General features: G+C 38.6%; 1 protein-coding gene across 1 annotated transcript; it reads left to right on the top strand.

Annotated features, from left to right (window-relative positions):
- Window positions 1-491: 491 nt before the first annotated feature.
- On the top strand, window positions 492-24,630 carry dap (death-associated protein). The gene is made up of 4 exons (XM_073830964.1): window positions 492-677; window positions 1,835-1,934; window positions 20,530-20,572; window positions 23,722-24,630. Exons 1-4 carry the CDS (start codon window positions 623-625, stop codon window positions 23,839-23,841), a joined length of 318 nt encoding a protein of 105 aa, XP_073687065.1. The 5' UTR covers window positions 492-622; the 3' UTR covers window positions 23,842-24,630.
- Window positions 24,631-24,885: the final 255 nt, after the last annotated feature.

The raw sequence follows: 24,885 nt of genomic DNA, 5'->3' as shown, positions 1-24,885 counted from the left end.
CCTAAAATATGCAAATATGAATGTTAACACAGTGTTGTCTCTAACCCAGTGTAAAACGTCCTTTTGTGAATATCCAGGATTAATTGTTAACCCCGGGTAAATTATAAGCAATGTGAAAGGTGAAGGATTTATTTTATCATCTCATGTGAGTAATAACTGTCCATAAATATTAATTAATTAATTAAATTAAACATAATATTGCACTGTAGATTTATTTATGGGCTTTGTTGTTAAGATTTATCTATGCCTTATATAAGATATTTTCTTCCCTCTCTCTATCACTTGTTTCTAAAATAGGCCATGAGTGGGCTAGTAAAAATAATTAATAAAAGTTACACAGGTTTTCTACAAATGCATTCAGGTTTGAATTTCTTATTCCCCTCGTATGTTCCTTAAGACTTTCCATAGCAAAGAGGAGGAACGTCCTTTCGCAATAAACGCTCCTATTGGTTGGAGCCGAGCACGGCGTCATCACGTACCGTTGCCAAACAATGGGCAGGAAAAGGCCACGTTGACGAAGTCGACTGTAAGTGTGCGTTATTTTTCAGCCAGGAAACTGAAGGATTGTTTTAATTTTGAAGACAACGAAGCAACTCTTTGGAAGAAGCGCTTGACAGCAACCATGTCATCGCCGCCCAAAGAGAAAACCGAGACCAAAGCTGGACATCTTCCTGCTGGTAATGTGTCTGTGCTATACTGCTTCTGCTGTTGTTGTTTTTCTGCTGGGAAGTGCAGTGGATCAATCCACCAATGGGCGCCTTTTTCCTTTGGAAAATGTGATTTATAAAGTGCTGTACTGTAGATTTTCGTCACTGCATTGGATCTCTTATATAATAATGTTAATAAAATGCATTGTGCCATCCCAGGTTAAATAAATTTGTTGCGATATAGATATAGCTTTGAAAATGACAGGATTGATGGCTGTATTAACCATGTGCTCAGATTCAGACACTTATAGGTGTTTTTGTAGAAAAGTAATTTAATTCTGATTTATTTCTGCTATAACCACTGCTTAATGCTGTTTGCTTACTGTGCAAAATCATGGTAACAGGGTTGAGTATTTAATATGGCAAACCTAACCAAATATTAAATAAAGAAAAAATATACTTTTATTGCTTTTTCGTTTTGAAGGGGTGAAGTTAGTGTAACATATATGTTACTTATGATAATAACAGGATTGACAAATGGGGTGCAATTAAAGTTTTATATATAGATACAGATGGATGTGCATATAATGAAATAAGTTGGAAAGACAGGGCTGGAATGGACAAAAAAGCAAAAATAGAATAAAGTTACTGGATTTGGTTGACACGTCAAGAGAAATATCTATAATAACATAGTCAAAGTAGGCGTCAGCTCTTCGTTGTTTACACAAATGCTCACAGGGGACGTGAAAGGCATACTTTTATGGAATTTCCCTTTTGCAGGATTTAGCTGATGTAATGCAGCTTGTAAACACTTTTCAAGTATAGTCATTTGTCTCAAAGAGACAAATGTTAGTGTATGTTAAATATCAACCTTGTTTGATTACGTGACATGACAGATTTTCCTCCAAATATTTTTCCTTTCTTATATTGTAAATGTGTGATTTTGCATTGCGTTTCACTCCGTCAGCATATCTATCAGTGCGGTGTAAAGTACACAAGAAAGCAGATAACAACATGCGTGTAATGGCCCTAAAAGTAGGCCAAGGGAAAAAAGATAGCATGAGGTTACACATTAAAACGGCCACTTGTGATTTATGGCATTTGATGACATTATATGATAAATGCGATTTCATCTACCACCATTGTCAAGTCAATAACTCTAAACTGTTTGTGTTTATCCATGGCAGTGAAAGCAGGAGGCATGAGGATAGTTCAGAAGCACCAGTCTGCAAATGAGGTGCCAGACAAGAAGAATGACAAAGACAGTAAAGAATATGAGACTGAGCCGTAAGTATGCTGACCTTCACATTTCTGCAGGGTGCATATAAAATCCAGTTCTTTCCATACAGACCATACTCTTCACCGACTGTTTTTCTAGTGAAGCACATGGTGGTCATCTATATTTTTAGCTATAGGCTTGACTCATGATTTGTTTTTATTCATTAATTTAAGTTCTGAAGTAACCTTGAAGAGATTCCAAGCTCATAAGTCTTATAATTATGCTTTCCAATAGAGAATAAAAATCAAAATGTGACCTTGCACCACAAAACCAGTCACAAGTAGCACAGGTATTTTTGTAGCTATATCTTATGAATCAAAATGATCTATTTTTATCTATGTTCGATGAAGATATCTTGTACATTTCCTACTGTAAATATATCAAAACTTAATTTTTAATTAGTAATATGCATTGCTAAGAATTTAATTTGAACAACTTTAAAAGTGATGTTCTCAATATTTACTTTTTTTGTTTTGTTTTTAGTACCCTCAGATTCCATATTTTCAAATACCTGTATCTCGGCCAAATATTGTCCTATCCTAACATGCTCACAAATAAGTTTCAGTTTGCATGTATCCAGTTCATAACTCTCTAGTGTCTCTGCACTCATGTTTGTACTTTTTGTTTTGTTAACTTGCGCTCTACCTTTTAAAACCTTGCAGCTAAACTATTTCCAGCATTAACCAGCTTCTTATCAAGAAAAGCAGCTTGATAAGAAGGATATGGATATTTTGAATAATAACATTAAACTGTGATTGATTGCTGTCAAAATAGATTTTTTTCAGTTTTCCTCATAAACATTTCCATTAAAATGTGGTGGTGTTTTTTTTCTGAACTGAGGCACTCTAAAACACTGAAAACAGCAGATCGTGAGCTGCTGGCGTATAAAAAAAAAAGTCATTTTCATTTTTGAATCTGATTTATAATGCAGCCCTACTTCGAAATTCTACACAACACTAAAAAAGCCTGTAAAGCCTTAGTTTGACATTGAGTCTGAGTTGAACATTTGATCAGTGACGCAGGTGTGCAATTCCCATACGACTGCAAACACGTGGAGAGGTTTCTGCTAAAACAAGCAATGTTTTTCTTAGCTTAGACTCCCTCTGCTCTGTGTTTGTGAAGCGCCCACATTTATCTAGAATATTTAATATGATGATGGAATCACTGTTAGTGCCCATCTGTCTCTGGATGACTAAGTGAAGGTGAATATGGCAGATTTCTGGATTGGTGAGCACATGACGATCATTTTTGCTTGCAAACTAAACGTAACAATCTTGGGTGTGTCAGGAAAATGTGGCAACAGCCGGATATCGCCACATGTTACTGTTCCTTTTCCTTTTTCTTCATTGTGGTTAAGTTTAGAGTAAATAGCTTCATTCAGTTTTTTGCTTGTTGCTAGGAAGCTGTTAGTTGCGCAAGTGCATATGAGCAGTGCAAAAGTTTTGCAGTCCTCAGATTTCCTCTTTTGTGTTGTAGTAGCTGACCTGTTTTCAGCGCTGCTGAGGTGTGTTCACAGGGTTTGACTGCTGATTCCGACAGGCTTTATTGCTTTGTTAGCAGTCTCCTCCTTCCCGGTAACTGATGACTGATCGGCCGCCCTGTTACAGCGGGTCTGCAAGCGAGCCCTTATCAGCTCACTCAACCTGCTGCAGGAAATCCTACGAGGTGTATCATTCCTGAACAAGCTTACAGCTGCTTTTAATATCTCTTTGGCTTCCCTTCTGAAACATGGCAGCTGTTCACGAGTGGACATTTCAGGAAAGAGGTTAAAACGTGGTTTCAGTGCCTAAGAAACGCACCGCGATGTTAGAATGTGATCCGTCCACCCACGTTATTAGGTTTGGCATTTTCCCGCACCGCTGGCGAGCCAAAAGGAAACTTGCCATTTTCCTGTGTAGTCTCTTTGTGCTCAGATGTTTTTCCAAAGCTTGTTTTAGTTGTTGACACCAATAAGATTCTTTGCATGGTTATTATAGTGGTTGGTTCGTATCAGTTAGTTCAGTCTTTCTCTGGTGTGTTTATAGACTAATAATATGTTATAGGCCAGTTATTTTGCCAGCTTGGCTGATTAAAGGATTCGTTCACTTCCAGAACAAAAATTTTTCAGATAATTTACTCACCCTCTTGTCATCCAAGTTGTTCATGTTGTTCCCTTATGTAAGGAAATTATGTTTTTTGAGGAAAACATTCCAGGAGTTTTCTCCATATAGTGGACTTCAACGGGGCCTGCAAGTTTGAACGTCCAAAATGCAGTGTAAAGGAGCTTCAAAAGGCTCTAAATGATCCCAGCTGAGGAATAAGAATCGTATCTAGTAAAATGATTGGTCATTTTCTAATGTATTTGTGCATACTCTGTGAACTCCGGTTTAAGACAGTTAGTGTATGTTGAAAAAATCCTGTCTCCTTTTCTCCTCCAACTTCAAAATCGCCCTACATCGCTGTTTTACCTTTTTTTGTAAAAGGTGTTTAATCTTCTGTGCATGTTCACTTTGTAAACACTTGGTTGGTGCTTCTGCAGCAGGAGTCTGAAGTTGGAGGAGAAAATGAGATGGGAGTTTTTCAACTGTTTTGAACCAGAGTGCACAGAGTACGCATAAAGATGCTAGACAAGACAAGCATTTGAGATTTAAAAAGTGTATAAACATTGGCAGATCGTTCACTAGATAAGACTGTTGTTCCTTGACTGGCATCATTTAGACCCCTTTGAAGCTGTATTTAAACTGCATTTTGGAAGTTCAAACTCGTGGGCACTGTCGAAGTCCATCATATGGAGAAAATTCCTGAAATGTTTTCCTAAACATTCTTTTCATATAAAATGTTTTCAGTCACTAACTGAGCAAAAGTTGTGTATCCACACCATATCAAAATTCACGTCCTCGTAGAACTCATAATTACAACTTGCAAACTCAAAATCTGCTCTGACTTGTATCTTCTGACTACTGTAGTGTCATGCAGAAACAATTAAAGTGGCAGCAGCTTTATTAGTGAAATTTGTTAGTAATATTTCTGTTTAATAATTCTTAAATCGACTGATAATGTTGAAATGATGCAAGAATAATCTGACATGAATCTGACAAAAGCACAGAAATAAAAACTGACTAATGTAAGTTTATTAATAAGGCGTTTGCAAAAAAAAGATACATGGAAACTGATTACTCAAATTGCACAGTTTCATTTTGGCATTATAGTGTTCCAGTAGAAACTCATAATTCCAAATCAAAGGACATGAACAGCTCAGAGGTAATAATAATGTTAATATTAAGGGCTGCTAGAAAAACAAAATCACTAATTTTAGAAGTGATATAGATAATACCAAGGATAAGGATAAGACCAACCAAGGAAACATTTTCGCATCTGATCCACAATGGTACTTGTGGCCCTCAATATATGCATGTGGGGGACTAAACACAATCATCCATCAGCAAAAATGAGTCATTATGTTGAATGCTGAATAGCGTGTCTGCCATTAAAGACGTCTGACACGCATTTAGTCAAAAGAAAAGGAATTTGTCACAATAATGTGCCAGACATAGACAAAATGCAAGACAATAGTTGCAAATAGAAACGGAGAGAGACTGAAACTTTTTGTCTCAGAAAGTGCTGTGGAATTAAATTAGGACCTCTGTGACCCTGTCTCGTTTCAGAAGGCTGGAATGAGAGAAATAGTTCAGTAGTTGTACAAGGCCAATGCACAAAACCAGGTATAAGAAGCCAAAACTGAACAATTGACAGAAGTCATATGCCTGAGTCATCTTGCACTCGATTTCCTTCGTCTGGGTTGGTTTTGTTTGGCGAAACATTACTCCTTCACAATACTCCCATACACACCTATAAACAAATTCACAGATGTTTTCAGTGAGATCAGGATGAAGTCTAATGCCTACCATGGCTACGGATCATTGAACTTTTATGAGCAACTCTGGAGTGAGAACTTCATCTCAGAATTGAGGTTCAGTATGATTCAAGTGTTTCTGCTCTGTATTTCATCTTCTTTTATAGATATTAATACATTTTTAAGTGTGTCCAGTAGCTGAATGTGCCAGACGTGCACTCACACACTCTCTTCGATGTCACTCTTCCTCCATGTTCGCTTTGCTCTCAGAGAGATGGCCTGTAAGCAGGTGGCTTCTGATGGAAAAATTGCACATTTGTCGCAGCAAGTCAAGTGGCACTGTCTGGGGACCACCTGTCAAATGTAATTTGGTATTCTCAGATGGATCGGAGGCCAAAATGGAATGGGTCTGAGACGCTAATGTGATGTGCTGTGCTGGTGAGGTCAATCCTTGATGTGTCCGCCTTGTGACGCAGGAACCTCCGCCATCTTTCCTATCCAATCCACATACAGCTCAAGCCCAGAGTATACTTTGGTTGTCTGCGGTCTGCTATGATTCATGTACTATCCACCTGACGTAATTTTCATTAGGTGTGTTGAGTGTAGAATTCACTGTGCGTGTTAAACTCATCCATCCACACTCATCCATGGTTAAGCATACTTTGAAAGCAGCATATACTTGGCTGTGAGTTAGACGGAAAAAGTATACCTCAGGCTTTCTCACTGGTACACAGCAAGGTGGTTGCTCCAGTGGCTTAGACTGATTTGTTTGCGGTAATAGCAGACACAAGGGTGAATTCATTAAACGGTTATGCCACTTTTGCGTGCTTTGTAGGGATAAAACGAATACCGGTTTGATGATAAATCATAATAAAATTCCCCCTTGGTTAGCATTACGGTTTCATGTTATTATTTAATTTATGATTAAAACTGTTTTACGTTACTGTGATACATGCACACAGCACGCAGAGTTATGGAGGCCAGTTTCCGCCACTGGGGGACTTCTCACTATTCTGACTTTTTTCCTCAGAATTGTGAACACGCAATTGAGAGTTATTGTCAGAATTGCGAGATATAAACTCGCAAATTTCAAGTTAAGTCAAACTTGTGTGATACACACTCACAATTCTGACTTTTTTCTCAGAATTGTGTGATATAAACTCACAACTGTGAGTTATAAAGTCAGAATTGCAGAATAAACTCGCAATTCTCAGAAAAAAGAAGTTTAAGTTTATTGCGAGTTATCATGTGATTCAGTTGCGAGGTTTGAAGTCAAATTGCATGCTAACTCATAATTGTGAGTCATAAAGTCAGAATTGCGTGACAACCTCACAATTGCGTAATATAAACTCACAAGTCAGAATTACAAGCTTTTATCTCACAATTCTGACTTAATAACTCCCAATTGCGTGTTATAAAGTCAGATTTGCAGAATAAACTCACAATTCTGAGGAAAAAAAGTCAGAATTGTGAGTTTATTGCGAGTTATCATGTGATTCTGACTTAATTTCTTAGAGAAAAAAGTCAAAATCGTGAGATGTAAACTCGCAATTGTGAGAAAAGTCAGAATTGTGAGAAAACATTTTTAAAATAAAAAAAAAAAATTAATTCAGTGGCGGAAACGGGCTTCCATACAGAGTAGTTTTGTTTTGTGTGAAAACATGGCGTAAAGCTGGGAGGTTTTAAAGGAGTGCTAATTCTGCTGTTCCATAAGCACCACCTAGTGCCAGAGAGTGGATTTACAGAGAGTTACATTTACATTCAGCCTGTGTGCAGTTTTTGTCTGGTCAAAAAACTAACTGAATTTGCATGCCCTGCTGTAAATTTTGACCGGTTGATGAAAAACAAGCTTATGTGGATTCCACACATTTAAACAATTCGAATAAGGTATCTAGAATTATTTATGGACCAGATAAAATACTTATAATCATTTATTAATCAGTTATCCTTTTGACTTAACCCTTTTCATTATTTAAAGGCTGAAATATGAGATTACATTTTAAGAAAGTTTTTCAAAGCTTTATTAGAGCATTTGTTTGTTTTTATTGAACTAATTAGTCAGAATATATTAGGGCGTCTCAGTATGTCAGCGGTTTAGATGTTGTAAACAGTTTTCATTAGACACTAAGAGTGTGTGTAACACATGGAGTGTGATTGCTGATAACTGGCAGGCAGATTCAGGTCATTAGCTGAACCCTGGAGCAGAAGCTGCTTCTCTAGAAGCTCATAGGCTGGCTTGCAACGATTCTCGCACACTGCAGTCAATTTCTGGCCACTTTACAGCAACTTCATCCACTGCGCTGGGGGAAACAACACCACATTTCAGCCCCTGCTAAAGCGCATCCCACTCCCTCCATTTCTCTGCGGATGAAGCGATGGTGAAAATTGGGATGAGGTGCTGACTTTTAATAAAGCAACACGAAAAAAAGCACAATAAAATTGACAGTTTGATGACAATTATTTCCATGCTATTTTCCCTCTCTGCGCTGTTTAGCGAAGTGTGCTGACGCTATTGGAATAATGGCCTCTTGGTGTGTTGTTTCAGCTAATCTGCTTAAATTTGCCTCACTGCTGTATCGGAAAAAATTCGGCATGCTATATGTTATCTCATTACCACAGAAGTTACTTTTCAAATGTTCCGCCTGTCAGTCAAACCACACATGGAGCTGCATAACTAAAGTCCAGATTCGCCTAGTGGCTTTAAGAAAAAGATCTTTTGTGCATTATCCACCTTTTTCCACAACTGGATCTTAAAGTCTCTCATAATTGTGACTATTTTAGTTCCCGTTTTGGCAGGAACGTGAATTTATAATTTAGGAAAAACCTCCAGGTTTAGTTTCACTACTGCAAACTGTTGTACAATCATAAGGAACAGATACCGATGCCGTTTTACCCCATACCTCAGTTAATTTCAGAAAAGAAGGGCTTTTTAATCGGATAACAGTAATTATAGCAAGCCATTCATCAGACTGCGCTTTTATATCGTGGCCACCTGTGTGTGGTTTTTCTAACCTGTCATCAGGCCACACAGAAAGCTCAGCAGAATTGTAACACCGCTCATTAACAAACTGCTGCTCATGTCGTTTCAGCTTAGTTTATTAAATGTTTGGTTCATTTTCAGTTGCCAGTAGGAGTGTACTATGAGCTCTGGTTTATGTATTTTACTACACTGTTCACACCAAAACTGGTGCACGAAATGGAACAAAAGCAGATGCTTTTCTTCGTTTACCCGTGTTTATATTCTGTGTGGCGGGAGGGGCAAACGACAGACACAGTGGGTGTGGCGTCAGGCCTCGGAGAGGCTTTTATTAAACAGAAAATAAGGGAAAGTGAGTCCATAAAGTAAAACAGTGTCCAAAATAAAAGGGGAGTCTGGTGTCCTCGGGTGCTGGGGCAGCGTGACGGAACGGTAGTGTTCAGAGGGGAAGGGTCCAGGAGAGGGGCGGAGTCCGGCGGCCGCGGGCGCTTTCCATACTAGCGCCGGGGTGCTAGGGCGGCGGCATCTCCGGCAGGCTCATCCCTCTCGAGCTGTCCGGCGCTGGGGCGGCGGCTTCTGGCGGCCTCAACCGGACCGCGGGTCCGGCGGCTCTCCAAACTCTTGTGGCGCGGGATTCCCTCTTCACCCCCTCCTGGACCCGCGAGGACACCAGCGTGCATGCACGGGGGAAAGAGACCGGTCTCTCGAGGAGAGGCGCGCTCGGGATTTAAACAGCGGCGGTGATGAGGCTTCATTTACATCAGGTGTCCCCATCACACGCCGCCAGCCCGAGCCGATTACACGCCCCTCCTCTCCCCTACACACCCACTCCCGTCGGGAGCCTGGAGAAGGGCGGCGAATACGGGACGGGGTGGTGATGAAAATTAGGGGGGCGGGCAGACGCCTCGCCACATTCCCCCCCCCAAGCGACATCCCCGTCCTAAGGTCGCCGCCCACGCAGGAGTGCTACCTTCCTCATCCAGGCTCCAGCGGTCGGAGTGGGCGGGGATTCCTCTCCAAGGCAACGCTCCCTCTCGCCGCGTACCGGAACAGGGACAGAAAAACCGGTATTAGTCGACAGCCTCAACCAACCGCAGGATAAGTGACTAACTGAAACATCACTTACCCTTCTTGCGGCTGGGAGGCCGTCTCCGTAGTTCTCCGTCCCCGTCCGGGTCTTCACGAGCTTTGGCGAGCGAGAGGGGATGACGTCATCAGGTGTTGCCCACTGTGCTGTCTAAGCCCCGCCTTGCCCGCATTCTCCACCACTGTGGCGGGAGGGGCAAACGACAGACACAGTGGGTGTGGCGTCAGGCCTCGGAGAGGCTTTTATTAAACAGAAAATAAGGGAAAGTGAGTCCATAAAGTAAAACAGTGTCCAAAATAAAAGGGGAGTCTGGTGTCCTCGGGTGCTGGGGCAGCGTGACGGAACGGTAGTGTTCAGAGGGGAAGGGTCCAGGAGAGGGGCGGAGTCCGGCGGCCGCGGGCGCTTTCCATACTAGCGCCGGGGTGCTAGGGCGGCGGCATCTCCGGCAGGCTCATCCCTCTCGAGCTGTCCGGCGCTGGGGCGGCGGCTTCTGGCGGCCTCAACCGGACCGCGGGTCCGGCGGCTCTCCAAACTCTTGTGGCGCGGGATTCCCTCTTCACCCCCTCCTGGACCCGCGAGGACACCAGCGTGCATGCACGGGGGAAAGAGACCGGTCTCTCGAGGAGAGGCGCGCTCGGGATTTAAACAGCGGCGGTGATGAGGCTTCATTTACATCAGGTGTCCCCATCACACGCCGCCAGCCCGAGCCGATTACACGCCCCTCCTCTCCCCTACACACCCACTCCCGTCGGGAGCCTGGAGAAGGGCGGCGAATACGGGACGGGGTGGTGATGAAAATTAGGGGGGCGGGCAGACGCCTCGCCACATCTGTCATTAGTTACTTACACTCATGTCGTTCCAAAACCATAAAACCTTCGTTCATCGAACACAAATGAAGGTATTTTAATGAAATCCAAGTGCTTTCTGACCGTACATAGACAGCAATGCAACTGACACGTTCAAGGCCCAGAAAGGTAGCAAGAACATTATTAAAATAGTCCATGTGAATTATATGAAGCTATGAGAATACTTTTTGTATGCAAAGAAACTAAAAACTCGACTTTTTACACTTTCTTCTCTTCCATATTTTACTATACTGTTTACACCCAAATTGGTAGCCTGGAAAAATCCAGACCCTAATCTATTAAGGCCCCGTTTACACGAAGGGAAAACGCAGATATTTCCCTGCGGTTTGGCCTCTCATTTACACGAAAACCCCGTTTTTATCACAGAAAACGATTATTTCTAAAAACTCCGGCCAAAGTGGATAAATTAGAAAACGCCGTTTTCACGTTGTAGTGTGGACTGTGAAAACGGAGGCTTTTGAAAACGATGACGCATATTTATAGTCATGTGACGCATATTGTACCAATAGATATCTATGTTTACACCAGTAATTGTGCCTGTGCTATTCACACACTGCTGCTAAAGAGATTTACCTTGTACACTCTTCAAATTACAGTCCTAAAATGATGACGGAAAATTTACTCAGTTGCTGTCCTGCAAAACATGACGACAACTGCTTTTCAGATAAAATATGAATGAGCGTGATATATAGACGCGTCAGTGGATAATGAGATATTTCCGTAAATTATCCCGCCAGAAGAATTGCGTGAAAACTTATTACGTCTGTATAAGTTTGGAGGCTTTACGCATGCGCAGTAAGGCGAATTTGCTGTTTTCCTACGTTTCAGTGTGGATGAGAAACTTTTGGAAAACGCTTGGAAACGCTAGTGTGGACGGAGAGCGTTTTAAAATAAAAACTCCGTTTTCAAATGTATCCGGATTAATGTAAACGTAGCCTAAGATTATGGGTCTGGGATCGAGCAATGAAAACTGCCTAACTCGAGGGGCGGCACCAAGCATGCATTTGAAACTCTAACTGCACGCAATTGGATAACGCCACGACCAATCACAACAATACACGCTTAGCTACCAGCAGAGCTAAATGATGTTTCATTAACAAAGTTCGGGAGAAGCGCGTCAGATGCTTAGCGTAAACATCACAAGTCAATCAGCGCCATAGAATTAAATACAGCTGACTCACCTCAATTCACTCGATGGTTTATCAGTAAACCTCCACCACCCCATCTCATCACTCCGAGTTCTCGCTACTCCTATCGGGGGGTAACGTACTCTGGGTTCGGGCCACTCCCGAGTTCGGAGCCCTTCACCGGACAGCACACCAAACATGCACTACTACTCTCCGGCTAATTATATGTAAGCTGAACTCGTGAACTGATAGATTAAACTCTTGCCGTATCCAGTCGGCAAAACAGCAAAAACGTCCTTCTTGCAGAGGAACGATTCGAGTTTTCGGTTTTCTGTTCCTCTTTTATATGGAAATTCAAGTCTAACTCGTTCATTGTAGCGGCCAAAGCCGTTTCAAACAACTTGTTGTTCATCTGTAGCGCCAGCGATCTTTCAAAGTTTACTATATGATTCGGACGTCGCAGTGCTGTCATCATCAGTTTAGCTCGCCTCTGGCCCGCCTACATCAGATACACCGATTTGATTGGTTCCCACAATTGCTTACGTATTGCAGTAACCTGCATCATTGCTCGATGCCAGAGTGTCTTGCAGAGACAATTCAAATTGTGCTCTCGCGAGACCTCTGGATTTCCAGGGTACCAAATTGGTGCATAAAATGGAAAAAGCATAAAGAAGCTTTCCTCTGTCCACCTCTGTGTTTATATTCTGTTGATGTTGAGACTCTGTCTTGTTTGCTGCAGAGGATAAGCATGGAGCTTGAGGTCCAGTCCAATTTTGCTTCGTTTGCACGGTTTATTCCCTCAGCTCCAGGCGAGAGGTTTTTGCTGTTTCCTCCCGATTTAGCTCATCAGTAAATAAAAGCTATGCCACATGGTTGCCATGACGACAGCAAGTTGTGAGCGTCTGTGCCGACTTGTTAATTGCAGCAATCGACTTTGCTCCCGAAGCTGAGCTTGCTTGTAACATACCAGCTCACTCTCTTCATACACACGATCTCTATTAGACTCTAGGGGGGTTCCTCCCTCTGACAAAGCGATATTCTATATATATTGGAAATGTCTTGAAAAAAAATATTTTTCCACAGATTTTGTATATATGCAAATTGTATAATATTCAAGGTACACATTACTAATAATTGTGGAGTTAATTCCCATATTGTATTTTCAATAAGTTTTTAAATATTTGTCCTCTCCCCAATTTTGTCACTACTAAAACATCCTAATTAGAAGGGTTAAATTGACCTATTAAGATTTTGCTTAAGTCTACATTGAAAATATATATTGTTTTCTTTATTATAAAAAGTTTTGAGAGGTAAATCAATAACAATTGCAATTGTAAAAATATTTCAAGTGTGACTTATGAGATTTGTTGTATTTTGAATCCATTTTTTTTCCTTTGAAAAATGCAAAAAGTTGATCATACTTATTTACAACTTAAGAATTCATTAGTTTAAATATACACTGAACCAAAAACTATCCTAACATCTTAGTTGATAATTTAATACACTTTATTTTTGACAAAACATCCCATGTTTCGTTTGTGACAGAACATTTTTGGTAGCGAATTTTAACTTGCATACTAAAATACTGCTAAAACGTATTAAAATACAAAAAAAAAAAACTATACTAAAATTTTGTTTATTTCCCCCAAAATAAAGGATTATGTGTTACCTTTTGTCACTACTGATACAAATATGATGTTTCAGTCATGACTGTGGAAGTAGGGACAATTTAATGGGAAAACACCCAAAAAACAAAGATGTCACTACCGAAACTTGTACGAAATGTGAAAAAGTTAGGACACCCATATTGAATTCCATGGTTTTCTCTATCAGGACGTAAAAAAATATCTGATCCTTGACAGGTCTTAAAATTTGGAAAATAAATCCTCAGATAAACATCATCACATGACATATCACACAGTGTCATTATTTACATAAGGTATACAGCCAAGAGGAAAAGGCCACATGTGACAAGTTAGGACACCCTATGAGTCAGTTATCTGTAGATCCACTTTTAGCACCAATAACTTGAAGCATTCGTTTTCTGCGTGACTTTATTAGTCTTTAATATTGTTCTGAAGGAATTGTGGATCACTCTTCTTTTCAACGTTGCTCTAGTTTATTGAGGTTTGTGGGCATTTGCTTATGCACAGCTCTTACCACAGCATTTGGGTCAGGATGAGCTCTGGACTTTGACTGGGCTATTGCAACACCTTGATTCTTTTCTTTTCAGCCATTCTGTTGTAGATTTGCTGGTGTCCTTTGGATGACCCAATCATTGTCCTGTTGCATGACCCAGTTTTGGCCCAACTTTAGCTGTCGGACAGAGACTTTCTTCTGCCAAGCCTTCTAAACATGCCATTTTTGTCCTATATTCTATTCTAATGGTATTGATCATTAACTTGATCATATAACCTGTTAATTGAGGCCTGTAGAGTCTGAGGTGTAGTTCTTGGGTTGTCTGACATTTCTCTAAGGTGTCTTAACTTTCTATATATACAGCTTACTGATATTTTAAACATTATTGTGGGTTTCAATAGATAATAGAAGGATCTCTTAGTAAACATTTAAGATCTGAACACTTAAATGCTTTTTAAATGTGTTTTTTGGTTGTGGCTGATAGTGGTTTCTTGACCTTGATATTAACCTTGTAATCTATTCATCTTGTGTTTTTCCATCAATGAATTTACCAAAATTAGACCCCATTTAGGACTTAAAACATCTCTGGCCTGGTTTCTTCATTTAAAAATAAGCACACTGCTGCCACCCTCAGGTGGGGAATTGCATTGCTGAAACAAGGAATTTGAGTGAAACATGCACCTGATTAACATTTTATGTATGATAACTCTTAATCTGAACACAAAGAAAGGTGTTGGGGTTAATAATTATATCCCCCAAAAATCATAAGCTTTGAATGCTCTCCAAAAGAGGGAAATATATACACTACCAGTCAAATGTTTTTGGACTGTGAGATTTTTAATTTTCTTATTTATAAAGAAGTCTCTTCTGCTCAGAAAGCCTGCATTTATTTGATCCAAAATACAGCAAAATCTGTAATAGTGTGAAATATTTTTACTATTTAAAATAACTGCTTTCTATTTAAATATATTTTTAAAATGTAATTTATTCCTGTGATCAAATCTTCATTTTCAGCTTTCACTACTCCAGTCTTTAGTGTCACATGATCCTTCTAATATGCTGTTTGCTGTTCAGGAAACATTTAGTAGTAGTAGTAGTAGTAGTAGTAGTATTTTCATCAGTATTTAAAACGGTTGATTTTATTTTTCCAAGATTCTTTGAAGAATAGAAAGATCCAAAGATCAACAATTATCTAAAATAAAAATAATTTTAAGGGAAGAAATTATAGAAATTTTACTTTTTATTTAGCATGGATGCTTTAAACTGATCAAAAGTGATGATAAAGACATTTATATTTCAGATAAATGCTGTTCTTCTTTTCTGTTCATCAAAGAAACCTGAAAAAACTTCTACTCAGAATAATAATATGTTTTTTGAGCAGGGATAAAGTATATTTTATTAAATTATATTCAAATAGAAAACCGTTGTTTTAAATAGTAAAAATATTTTATTGTTTTTGCTGTACTTTGGATCAAATAAATGCAGGCTTGGTAAGCAGAAGATACTCCTATAAAAAAAAAAAAAATCCTACTGTTCAAAAACTTTTGACTGGTAGTGTAGATAACATTTATCTTATCAGTCAGTATGCTCTCATCTTTTTCCATTCAGCAAATTCTAAACAAGCTATATCAGTTTAGAAATATAATCCTGCTTGGTTTTTGAATTCGTTCACAGCGATTTCAATAACTTGGCTTTTGATCCCAAAATCTCACATTTTCTTACTGTTAAAACAGGGCTTTGTAAGATTTTTGCCCTTAGAAAATATAGCATCCATTTAATCTGAGATTATACAGCTGTCTCTTTTAAAAGATAGGAAGCTATGAGACAGGTTGAGCGGCACTGTTATGCCTCAAAGTGAGATTATCCCTTCGGCAAGTCTCTCTCTCTCTCTCTCTCTCTCCCTCTCTCTCTCGTTCGCTGTCTTGAACTATCTTTGGAGTTTCCTAGGCTTCTCAGTAAGATGAAAGCCACAAACTTCTGACATATTCTGGATTTCACAGCATTAGAGACGAAGCCCTTTCTCGCAATGCTCTCATTTATGTTCAGTCTCACGTATGTTGAGACATCAGGATGTGTCTCACGCTGCGATAACAATTTAATTGTCTGCTTTTACAGCTCTGTTTCCTGCAGCGTGCGAGCGGTCGTGTAATGTAGTACGGATGCTGTAGTATTTGACAGGGGCTACTGGAAATCGGCCACTCTTCAAACTTTCCCTTTGACATTATAATTCTATTTCGAAAAGACCATTTTTCTTGTCAAGGTCAATTATCACTCTTGACCTTCTCTTCTGACTTAGTGCTTTAAGGGAAACGATTCAGCTTTGGAAAATGAATGAGAGTCATTTCTGAGGCTGACGGCTTCCACAAGCCTGGAGCCATGTTTCTGCTCTGTGCTCAGATGGTGGCGGTAAATTCCCTGTCCCTCGGGAATTTTTATAGGCCATTTTGTACCTTACCCACTGCCTGGAGCACCTGGTTTTGCGTCAGACCCCTCCGTTTACTCCCTCTAGTTTCCACAAGAACATACAGGCCTTGAAAATTGACCAGGACTTCAAAAATTTAAAGGGATAGTTCACTCAGAAAGGAAAATTCTGTAATTGATTACTCATTCTCATGTCGTTCCAAACCTGTAAGACCTTTGTTTATCAAGCAACACAAATTAGAATATTTTTTGATGAAATCCCAGAGCTTTCTGACCCTGCTTAGACAGCAACGTAACTGACACATTCAAGGCCCTGAAAGGTAATAAGGACATCATTAAAATAGTCCAGTTTTATGAAGCAGTGTGAATACTTTTTGTGTTTAGAATACCAAAATGCAATTACTTTTCAGTAGGCGACATCAGGGCCATGCGGCCTACTGGTTAATGTTAACTAATACGCAAATAGCCATTTAGACAGTATCTTGTTTATTATCTTGTTTCACTCATCAGTGATATTGTATACCATGTTAGGCTACAATTAGAAGAATAATTATCATGCTAATCCCACTGTAATTGGTGGCCCGGTGAATGTCGATCCCACATGCAGAATGTGAAATCTATATGATGATGTTTCCATCAGCGCTGTAGCTAATTTGCTGCATTAGCATTCCAGCCATGCATCCGATTAGATACGTGCCCGGACGGAGAAGACGCTTCCTTTCAGCGGTTATGTGAAGTAGAGGGCATCTGCTGACAGCCACGTCAGGTCTCTGATTGAACTCAATTTTACTCAAGCTCCTGCGCCCATAATGATGCTGCCTGTTGACCTTCAGCTAATCAGCACGGGCCTCACACTTTGATTTCATACAGCCGACAAACTGCTGTCAGCTTGGCGTTTGATAAAATAATAAAATATGTATTTTTGTGGATGCTGATAAATAGCCCTGATAATTTGTCACAAAGCCTTTTTGTATCTTTAGAACTTCGTGATATAGTTACTACAGTGCAATATCTTGATATGTCTTAACTATAATAATTTATATCTCGTAAATATATCAAAACCTAACTTTTGATTAGTGATATGCATTGCTAAGAACTTAATTTGGACAACTTTAAAGGCGATTTTCTCAATATTTCAATTTTTTTGCACCCTCAGATTACAGATTTTCAAATAGTTGTATCTCCGTTAAATATTGTCCTATGCTAACAAACCATACATCAATGAAAAGCTAATTTATTCAACTTTTTTAGCTGTATAAATCTGAATTTCAAAAAGTTTACCCTTATGACTGGTTTTGTGTAGGGCTTTCGATAACAATTATTTTAGTAATCGAATAATCTGTAGATTATTCTGACGATTAATCGAGTAATCTGATAATTATAGGGCCCTATGATTTTCGCAGAATCTATTCATAAAAACAGAATTTATATATCAAAAATTAATATATTTTTGGATGGATAAATTAGGTAAAAAGTAGGTAAGTACACTTAAATAAAAATGTGAATCCGAAAAAAATACTATTTAAATATGAATCCTGCATGTTCTGCGCATCTCTGTATGAATTTACTAAACTCATACTGAAGTGCGTGTCATGCTTGCTGTGTTTGGAATACATCAACATAATCTCTAGAACTGCTCTGAGAGTCACTTCATGAGCATTTTACCGTTACTTTTGAGAAAAACTATTTTCATATCATATATACAAACAAAAACTTAAAGGTCCTCACAGCAACCTGTCAAAATAAAAGTTTGGTTTAACTTGAAGAAATTGTGACAATTTTTTTTACTAAATGAAAGGATAGTACTAATACTAGTAAATTATTATTAAAACCTTTTTTTTTTTTTTAAGAATATTTACCAGAAGAAAATATTTACTAGAATTTATTTACTGGAAAAATTTCAAAAAGTTTACCCTTATGACTGGTTTTGTGTAGGGCTTTCACTAACAATTATTTTAGTAATCAAGTAATCTGTAGATTATTCTGACGATTAATTGAGTAATCGGATTTCTATAGGACCCTATGATTTATGCAATGCTGAAAACACGGACAGAATTGCAAACTCCAGTCATAAAAATGGAATTTACTGTGTATTTTTGGATGGATAAATTAGGAAAAAGTAGGTTAGTACACTTTCATCAAAACGTGAAGTTGCAAAAATACTATTTAAATATGAATCCTGCATGTTCTGCGCATCTCTGTATGAATGAATGGCGCAAATGCATTCATTCATATATGTCATATCATATATACAAACAAAAACTTAAAGGTCTTCACAGCAACCCGTCAAAAAAAAAGTTTGGTTTAACTTGAAGAAATTGACTTTTTTTTTTTTACTGAATGTAAGGATAGTACTAATACTAATAAATTATTATTAAAACATAATTTTTTTAAAGAATATTTACCAGAAGAAAATATTTACTAGAATTTATTTACCGGAAAATTTTCAAAAAGTTTACCGTTATGACTGGTTTTGTCTAGTAGGCTTTTACTAACGATTATTTTAGTAATCAAGTAGTCTGTAGATTATTCTGACGATTAATCGAGTAATCAGATAACTATAGGGCCCTATGATTTATGCAATGCTGAAAACGCAGACGGAATCGAGGAATCCAGTCATAAAAATGGAATTTACTGTATGTTTTTGGAAAACAGAAACTTAAAGGTCTTCACAGCAACCCGTCAAAATAAAAGTTTGGTTTAACTTGAAGAAATTGTGACAAATTTTTTTACTAAAATATTTACTAGAATTTATTTACCAGAAAAATGTAAAAACACAATATTTCTGGGGGAAAAAAGAATAAAATATTTTTTTTATTATTATTATAATAATCAGAGATGCTTTTGATTACTAAAATTAAATGAAAGCATTAAAATGGAATCCATAAAATTTATGGAAAACAGAATTTAGTTAAACTAAAACTGAATTTGAAAAATCTATTTCATAGGGTCTTAAATTATTTCTTGTTAAACTTTTAATAAATTGCTGTTAATTTGTTTACGTTTCATGTTTTCAATTAATTAGAAATGCTTTTTGTTTAATATTTTTAATTTAACCTCTAAAATAGAATCTAGAAAAATTAAAATAGGAAAAAAATGGAATTTGGAAGGAAAAAATCTGAATTTTGGAAAAAATAAAATGGATTTCATAGGGCTTGCCATAAGATTTCAATGGATTGCCATAAGAGTGGGCGTGGCCATTTGTAAGTTTGATGGGTCTGGTTTCCGGTCTCATCTGCGTCCAGCTATTTTTAGCTGTACAAAACTGCTAGTTTTCCTGCCTGATCTTGCAAATTGGTGCCATATTATTTTAGTGTATTATCTTAATTATGAACACACTGATATGTAGTGCAAACAGTTTTACCGTTTACGGCACCTTTTTAATTCTTCCCGTTATTTCCCTGTAGCAGCTAATGAACCGAAAGTCTCGCCCATACGTTTGCTTCCGTGCTGAAAAATAAGGTGGATCTGTAAAATTCAAAATCCAAGTACATTGAAATCTGTAATGCAAGAATGTCAATCTGAAATACAGTGGGATTTGTTATACATTCACATTTTAAATCTGTAATGCAAATTAATACATTAAGTAGTTGGGGAGGATTTAGATGAAAGACTATTAAGGCAAAAGTATATCTTACCAGCTGCTGTCTAAATTCACATTCACATGTGTTGGATCTCTTATGAACCGTTTGCTTTTAATTGGCTTATATGTTTGGAAACCTCATCTCGTTTCACTCATCTTACTGGCAAACTCTGGCCTTCACCTTCTGAATAAATTCAGTTTGAAGGTGTCTCTGGCCTGGACACAAGGCAGCACTATTGAGCCAAATCTGGCTGAAATCCGTGAAAGGATTTTTCCCTCCTCTAAAATATGAGTGGTGTTATTCATTATCAGAATACAGAGTTGTTTGTGTTCTCCTTCGTATGTTCCCTGTGGAAAAATTAATGGTCCCGCAGAGACTGATTAATATACAAGCTTTTTTACAATCATTCGCTATTTGACATGAAAATGGTTCGCTTCATAAACACTTTGTCATCTGTTTTGCATATGCTTCATTAGCTAGCTCATATATTTAAACGTTTTTGTCATTTGTTTGAAATGTGTTGCTTTCTGTTTGTAACTGTGGCTTTTTTTCTCTCAATCTTTTCTTTAGCCCACCAAAGCTACCTGTTGTGGTTTCAGGAGTTGTCACTAAGGTAGGTACACATGTGCATTGATTACATTGTAACAGTTTTGCTTTGTTCATGCAAATGTTTATACTCTGTTTGAATGCATCATAGCAACATCTTATTCATATTCAAACATTTCCCCACAAATACTGTTAATGTCAACATCAACAGAATTTTCAAAATGTTAATTATTTTACCAAAATTCTGTAAGAGGGATCAAACAAAATGCATGTTTTTGTTTATTTAGTACTGACCTGAATAAGATATTTCACATAAAAGATGACCAGTTTGGCAGTTTAAAAGTTTACATACATTCACATTTTTAATACTGTGTTGCTACCTGAATGATCCACAGCGTTTTATTTGTTCAGTGATAGTTGTTCATGAGTCCCTTGTTTGTCCTGAACAGTTAAACTGCCCCCTCTTCTTCAGAAAAATCCGTCAGGTCCCACTAATTCTTTGGTTTTTCAGCATTTTTGTGTATTTGAACCCTTTCCATCAATGACTGTATGATTTTGATATCCATCTTTTCACACTGAGGACAACTGAGGGACTCATATGCAACTATTACAGAAAGTTCAAACGCTCACTGATTCTCCAGAAGAAAAACCCATGCATTTCACCCAGAGCTGGGGGTGAAAACTTTTGAACAGAATGGAGATGTGTACATTTTGAGACACTTATCGGGCGATAAAAAAAATATCGCCGTTAATCTATTCTCAAAGTTGAGTTGGGTCTATGCTACCTAGCCGAATTGCACTGTAGGGGGCAAGAACGAGTCTTCGAACCTGTGTCTATGCCTACTGTGAAATCACCACATCAAACTAGACGTGCTAACATGGATGCAGCTATGAAGCCGCCGGGTTTGCTTTAGGGCAGGGGCGTCGCTAGACCCCTTTTACTGGGGCACGTGCGTGAGTTATAATTTACTTTGATAATCCCGATATAAAGACATTAAACTATATGCAACAACTGAATTGACGCTTCTAAAAACAACGCAGTTTAACGGAAGACTATGCACGCAGATATCCATGCCCGTGCACGTCTGTGTATTTAACTGCAACGCGCACGCCGCGCAGCCTTTTACGCAGAAGTACATGCAGTGTAGGAATAGTTGGTTACACAAGTTTGTATAGTCAAGCAGTTTGTGATACATTTTGGAAGCAAGGAGATGAGCCCCTGGTCTAATGCGCCACCTGGCTTGAGAAACCCGTTCTCAAAGACTTACTTTTAGTCATTATTTGGGTAGCACACATATTCTGAATGCCTTCGGCAGAATTCAAATTAGCCATTTTAATCTAGATTAATTCCAAGATTACAGTGAGATTAATCTAGATTTTAAAAAATTATCTATGCCCAGTTTGCCCACCACTGCTGAATATTATAATTTTTCATTTTGTACTGCCCTTCAGAGGATACAGAAGGGTACTTGTATGTTTCCCAGAAGACAAAATAAGTTAAATTTACCCTGATCTTCAAACTTAAAAGGTTTTCACCCCTGGCTCTTAATGCATGGCTTCCTTCTAGACTAGAGCATCATTGACCTTCTGTAATAGTTGCATATGAGTCCCCTAGTCGTCCTCAATGTGAAAAGATGGATCTCAAAATCATTCAGTCATTATTGGAATCGTTCAAATACACAAAAATGATGGAAAACCAAAGAATTTGTGGGACTTGAAGGATTTTTCTGAAGAGCAGCAGGCAAACAAAAGACTATCACTAAAACAAACAAACAAAAAACAGCTGTGGATCATTCAGGTAAAAAAACTGAAGAATCAATCAAGGGGATGTAAACTTTTGAACGGAGTCATTTTTATAAACATCTTTTATGTGAAACATCTTATTCAGCTCAGTACTAAATAAACAACATGCATTTTGTATGATTCCTCTTATTGTGGTAAAATTAACATTTTGCAGATTCTGAAATGGGGTGTAAACTTTTGACCTCGACTTTCAAATACAATCAAAATCAGCACCAAATTCATTTTATAGCTGCTCATAAAATCACCCAAGCTTGGCCTTTTGAAACCCTAGCCCAAAGCTCAGACATGCATAGTTTGCTCTGATAAAAGCCGTTTTAGTCTTGCATCACTTATTGAGATGATGTCAACAGTCCAATGTGCTGGAGACTCTGTATGGGTTTTGTCGAAGAGCTTGTCCCATAGAGTCCACTCTGCTCATTTCCAGCCCGAGCTGACCTTAATCCGCTCCGCCGCCATGGGATTGGCCGCTTCTCAGGATTTATTGTGGTTTGAAGGCTGTGACATAATGCATCCATCTGTGCGTGCTTACAAGGCTGAGCATGCAGCGGTATGAGGGAGATTTTGCTATATTATTATATAGTCATAGATGTGAACATGTCAGATCACTGTGTGACCCTAGAGGATGCCGCAATGCACATGGAGCCATTTTAACTCGGACATCGGGCTCCTTTTACTTCTGAAGAGTTCTAAATAGCTTCTAGTGCTCAAGTGACACAATTTCTGCAGTATTTCCTCTCCAAATACTCGCATCTGAGGCTCTTTTTTGTCTTCTGGCAAGCTGGTAAACTGAAAATGCCACGCTTGTGCTCAGCCTTGGCTCGTTACACTGTCTTGGACTGTCCACCCTGTAATCTACTTCAAAAGCTTCACATATTTGCTCTGAAAGACTCTCATACAGATTAAAGTGATGTTGAAGAATGTCTGCGGCTGCTGCTGCTTTCTCGCAATAGGATTTTTGTCCTCACTGGGTATCCGACGGCTGCATGTTAGATGCTTCTGCGTGCCGCTTTTCTTTCATGTTAATAGACATAAAAATAACTTAGCATAGATCATTGAATCCTATTAACAACGAGTTTCGATATTTGTCCTATTTAAAACTTGACTCTTCTGTAGTTATATCGTGTACTAATAACGGCGGAAAATGTAAAGCTGCGATTTTCTAGGCCGATAAGATTAGGAACTACATTCCCATTCCGGCGTAATAGTCAAGGAAGTTTGATGCCATAACAACTACTTTCTCTTAACTTTAATGTGAAACTATTTTTTCAGGTTCGTACTAAATAAACAATAACATGCATTTTTTATGATCCCTCTTATTTAGGTAAAATAATTAACATGTAAACTTTTGACCTCAATTGTTAATATGATTCACATATTCTGATTAACTGTGTTGTAATTGGTTGTCCTTCGCAGGGGGATAAAGACTTCACCCCTGCTGCTGCCCAGGTGGCCCATCAGAAACCTGTGCCTGGGGTACAGAAGATGCCTGCGGCCCACCACATCAACCAGCACATCCACCAGCCCCGGAAGTGAGCCTTCTCCCAACTCTAGACCACCCCGGGCCCCCCGCATGTGGCCAGGACCACACCACCCCAAACACCTGCTCAGGTTGCCAGGGATCTCTTGCCGTCAAGCATTCCGTACGCCCCCCGACCCCCTTCCGTCTGTGCCTGCAAGTGTTCTGTTTCCACCAGTATCATGAAAAAACGTTCCTTTTCCCTTTTCCCGTTTCTTACCTGTATATTATTGCAACACTAAAATTGAAAGCTCCATTGCAAATCACTAATCAGAAACGTTAATTATGTAAGTTCACATCATGAGGGATGCGCGGAGCTGTTTTAATTTTTTTTAATTTAGTCTTACATGAATAGTTCCAGAGAGATGTAAATTGTATAAATCTTTTTTTTTTTTTTTTGGAAGTCGGTGAATGTTGTATATTAGGCATTAGGTACTAGGTGTGGCTATCTGAATAAAGAGTTAATATAAAAACCACACACGCCTGTTTGCTCCTAAAAACACATTTATAAGCTGGAATTGCATTATCTGATGGAAATAGAACTGCTTTCACCAACAAGTAGTAACATGTAAGGCTGAAATGATTTACAAAACTGTAATAAGGTGTCTGTGCCTTGGGTGAATTAATCAGTTATTGAAAGATTGCAAATTAATGTTGAAAATATAGAGGGGTAAATACAATGGTGATGCCATCAATGCCATTTTGTGTCCGTTTATCTGTATATAGAGTGTTCTCACGATGCGTCATCAATCTGCCATATTTGCGGCACTGAACCAAACAAAACTCACATAAAATTGTCAATTATTGTCATGTTTTGGGCAGTACTAATCTGTCAGACTGAAAAACATTTGGAGTACTATAGACTGCCAAAAGAGTGACAAAAACTGTCTGAGGAACAAAAGCCATTTGTGGTTGGCCAAACTGAACCAGGATTTCCAGGCCAAAATTCTTGACAACATTCATGTTTGTTCTTATCATTTTTGGTCAGGTAGGTGAAATATTAGGCTAACATCTTAATTAATACTCGTACATGTCTTTACCACCTATTACAGTTTTTTTCA

Source organism: Garra rufa, chromosome 24 (assembly GCF_049309525.1).
Source record: "Garra rufa chromosome 24, GarRuf1.0, whole genome shotgun sequence".
Lineage (NCBI taxonomy): Eukaryota > Metazoa > Chordata > Actinopteri > Cypriniformes > Cyprinidae > Garra > Garra rufa.
The sequence above is the reverse complement of the archived record's forward strand: the minus strand, read 5'-3'. Positions and strand labels throughout refer to the sequence as shown.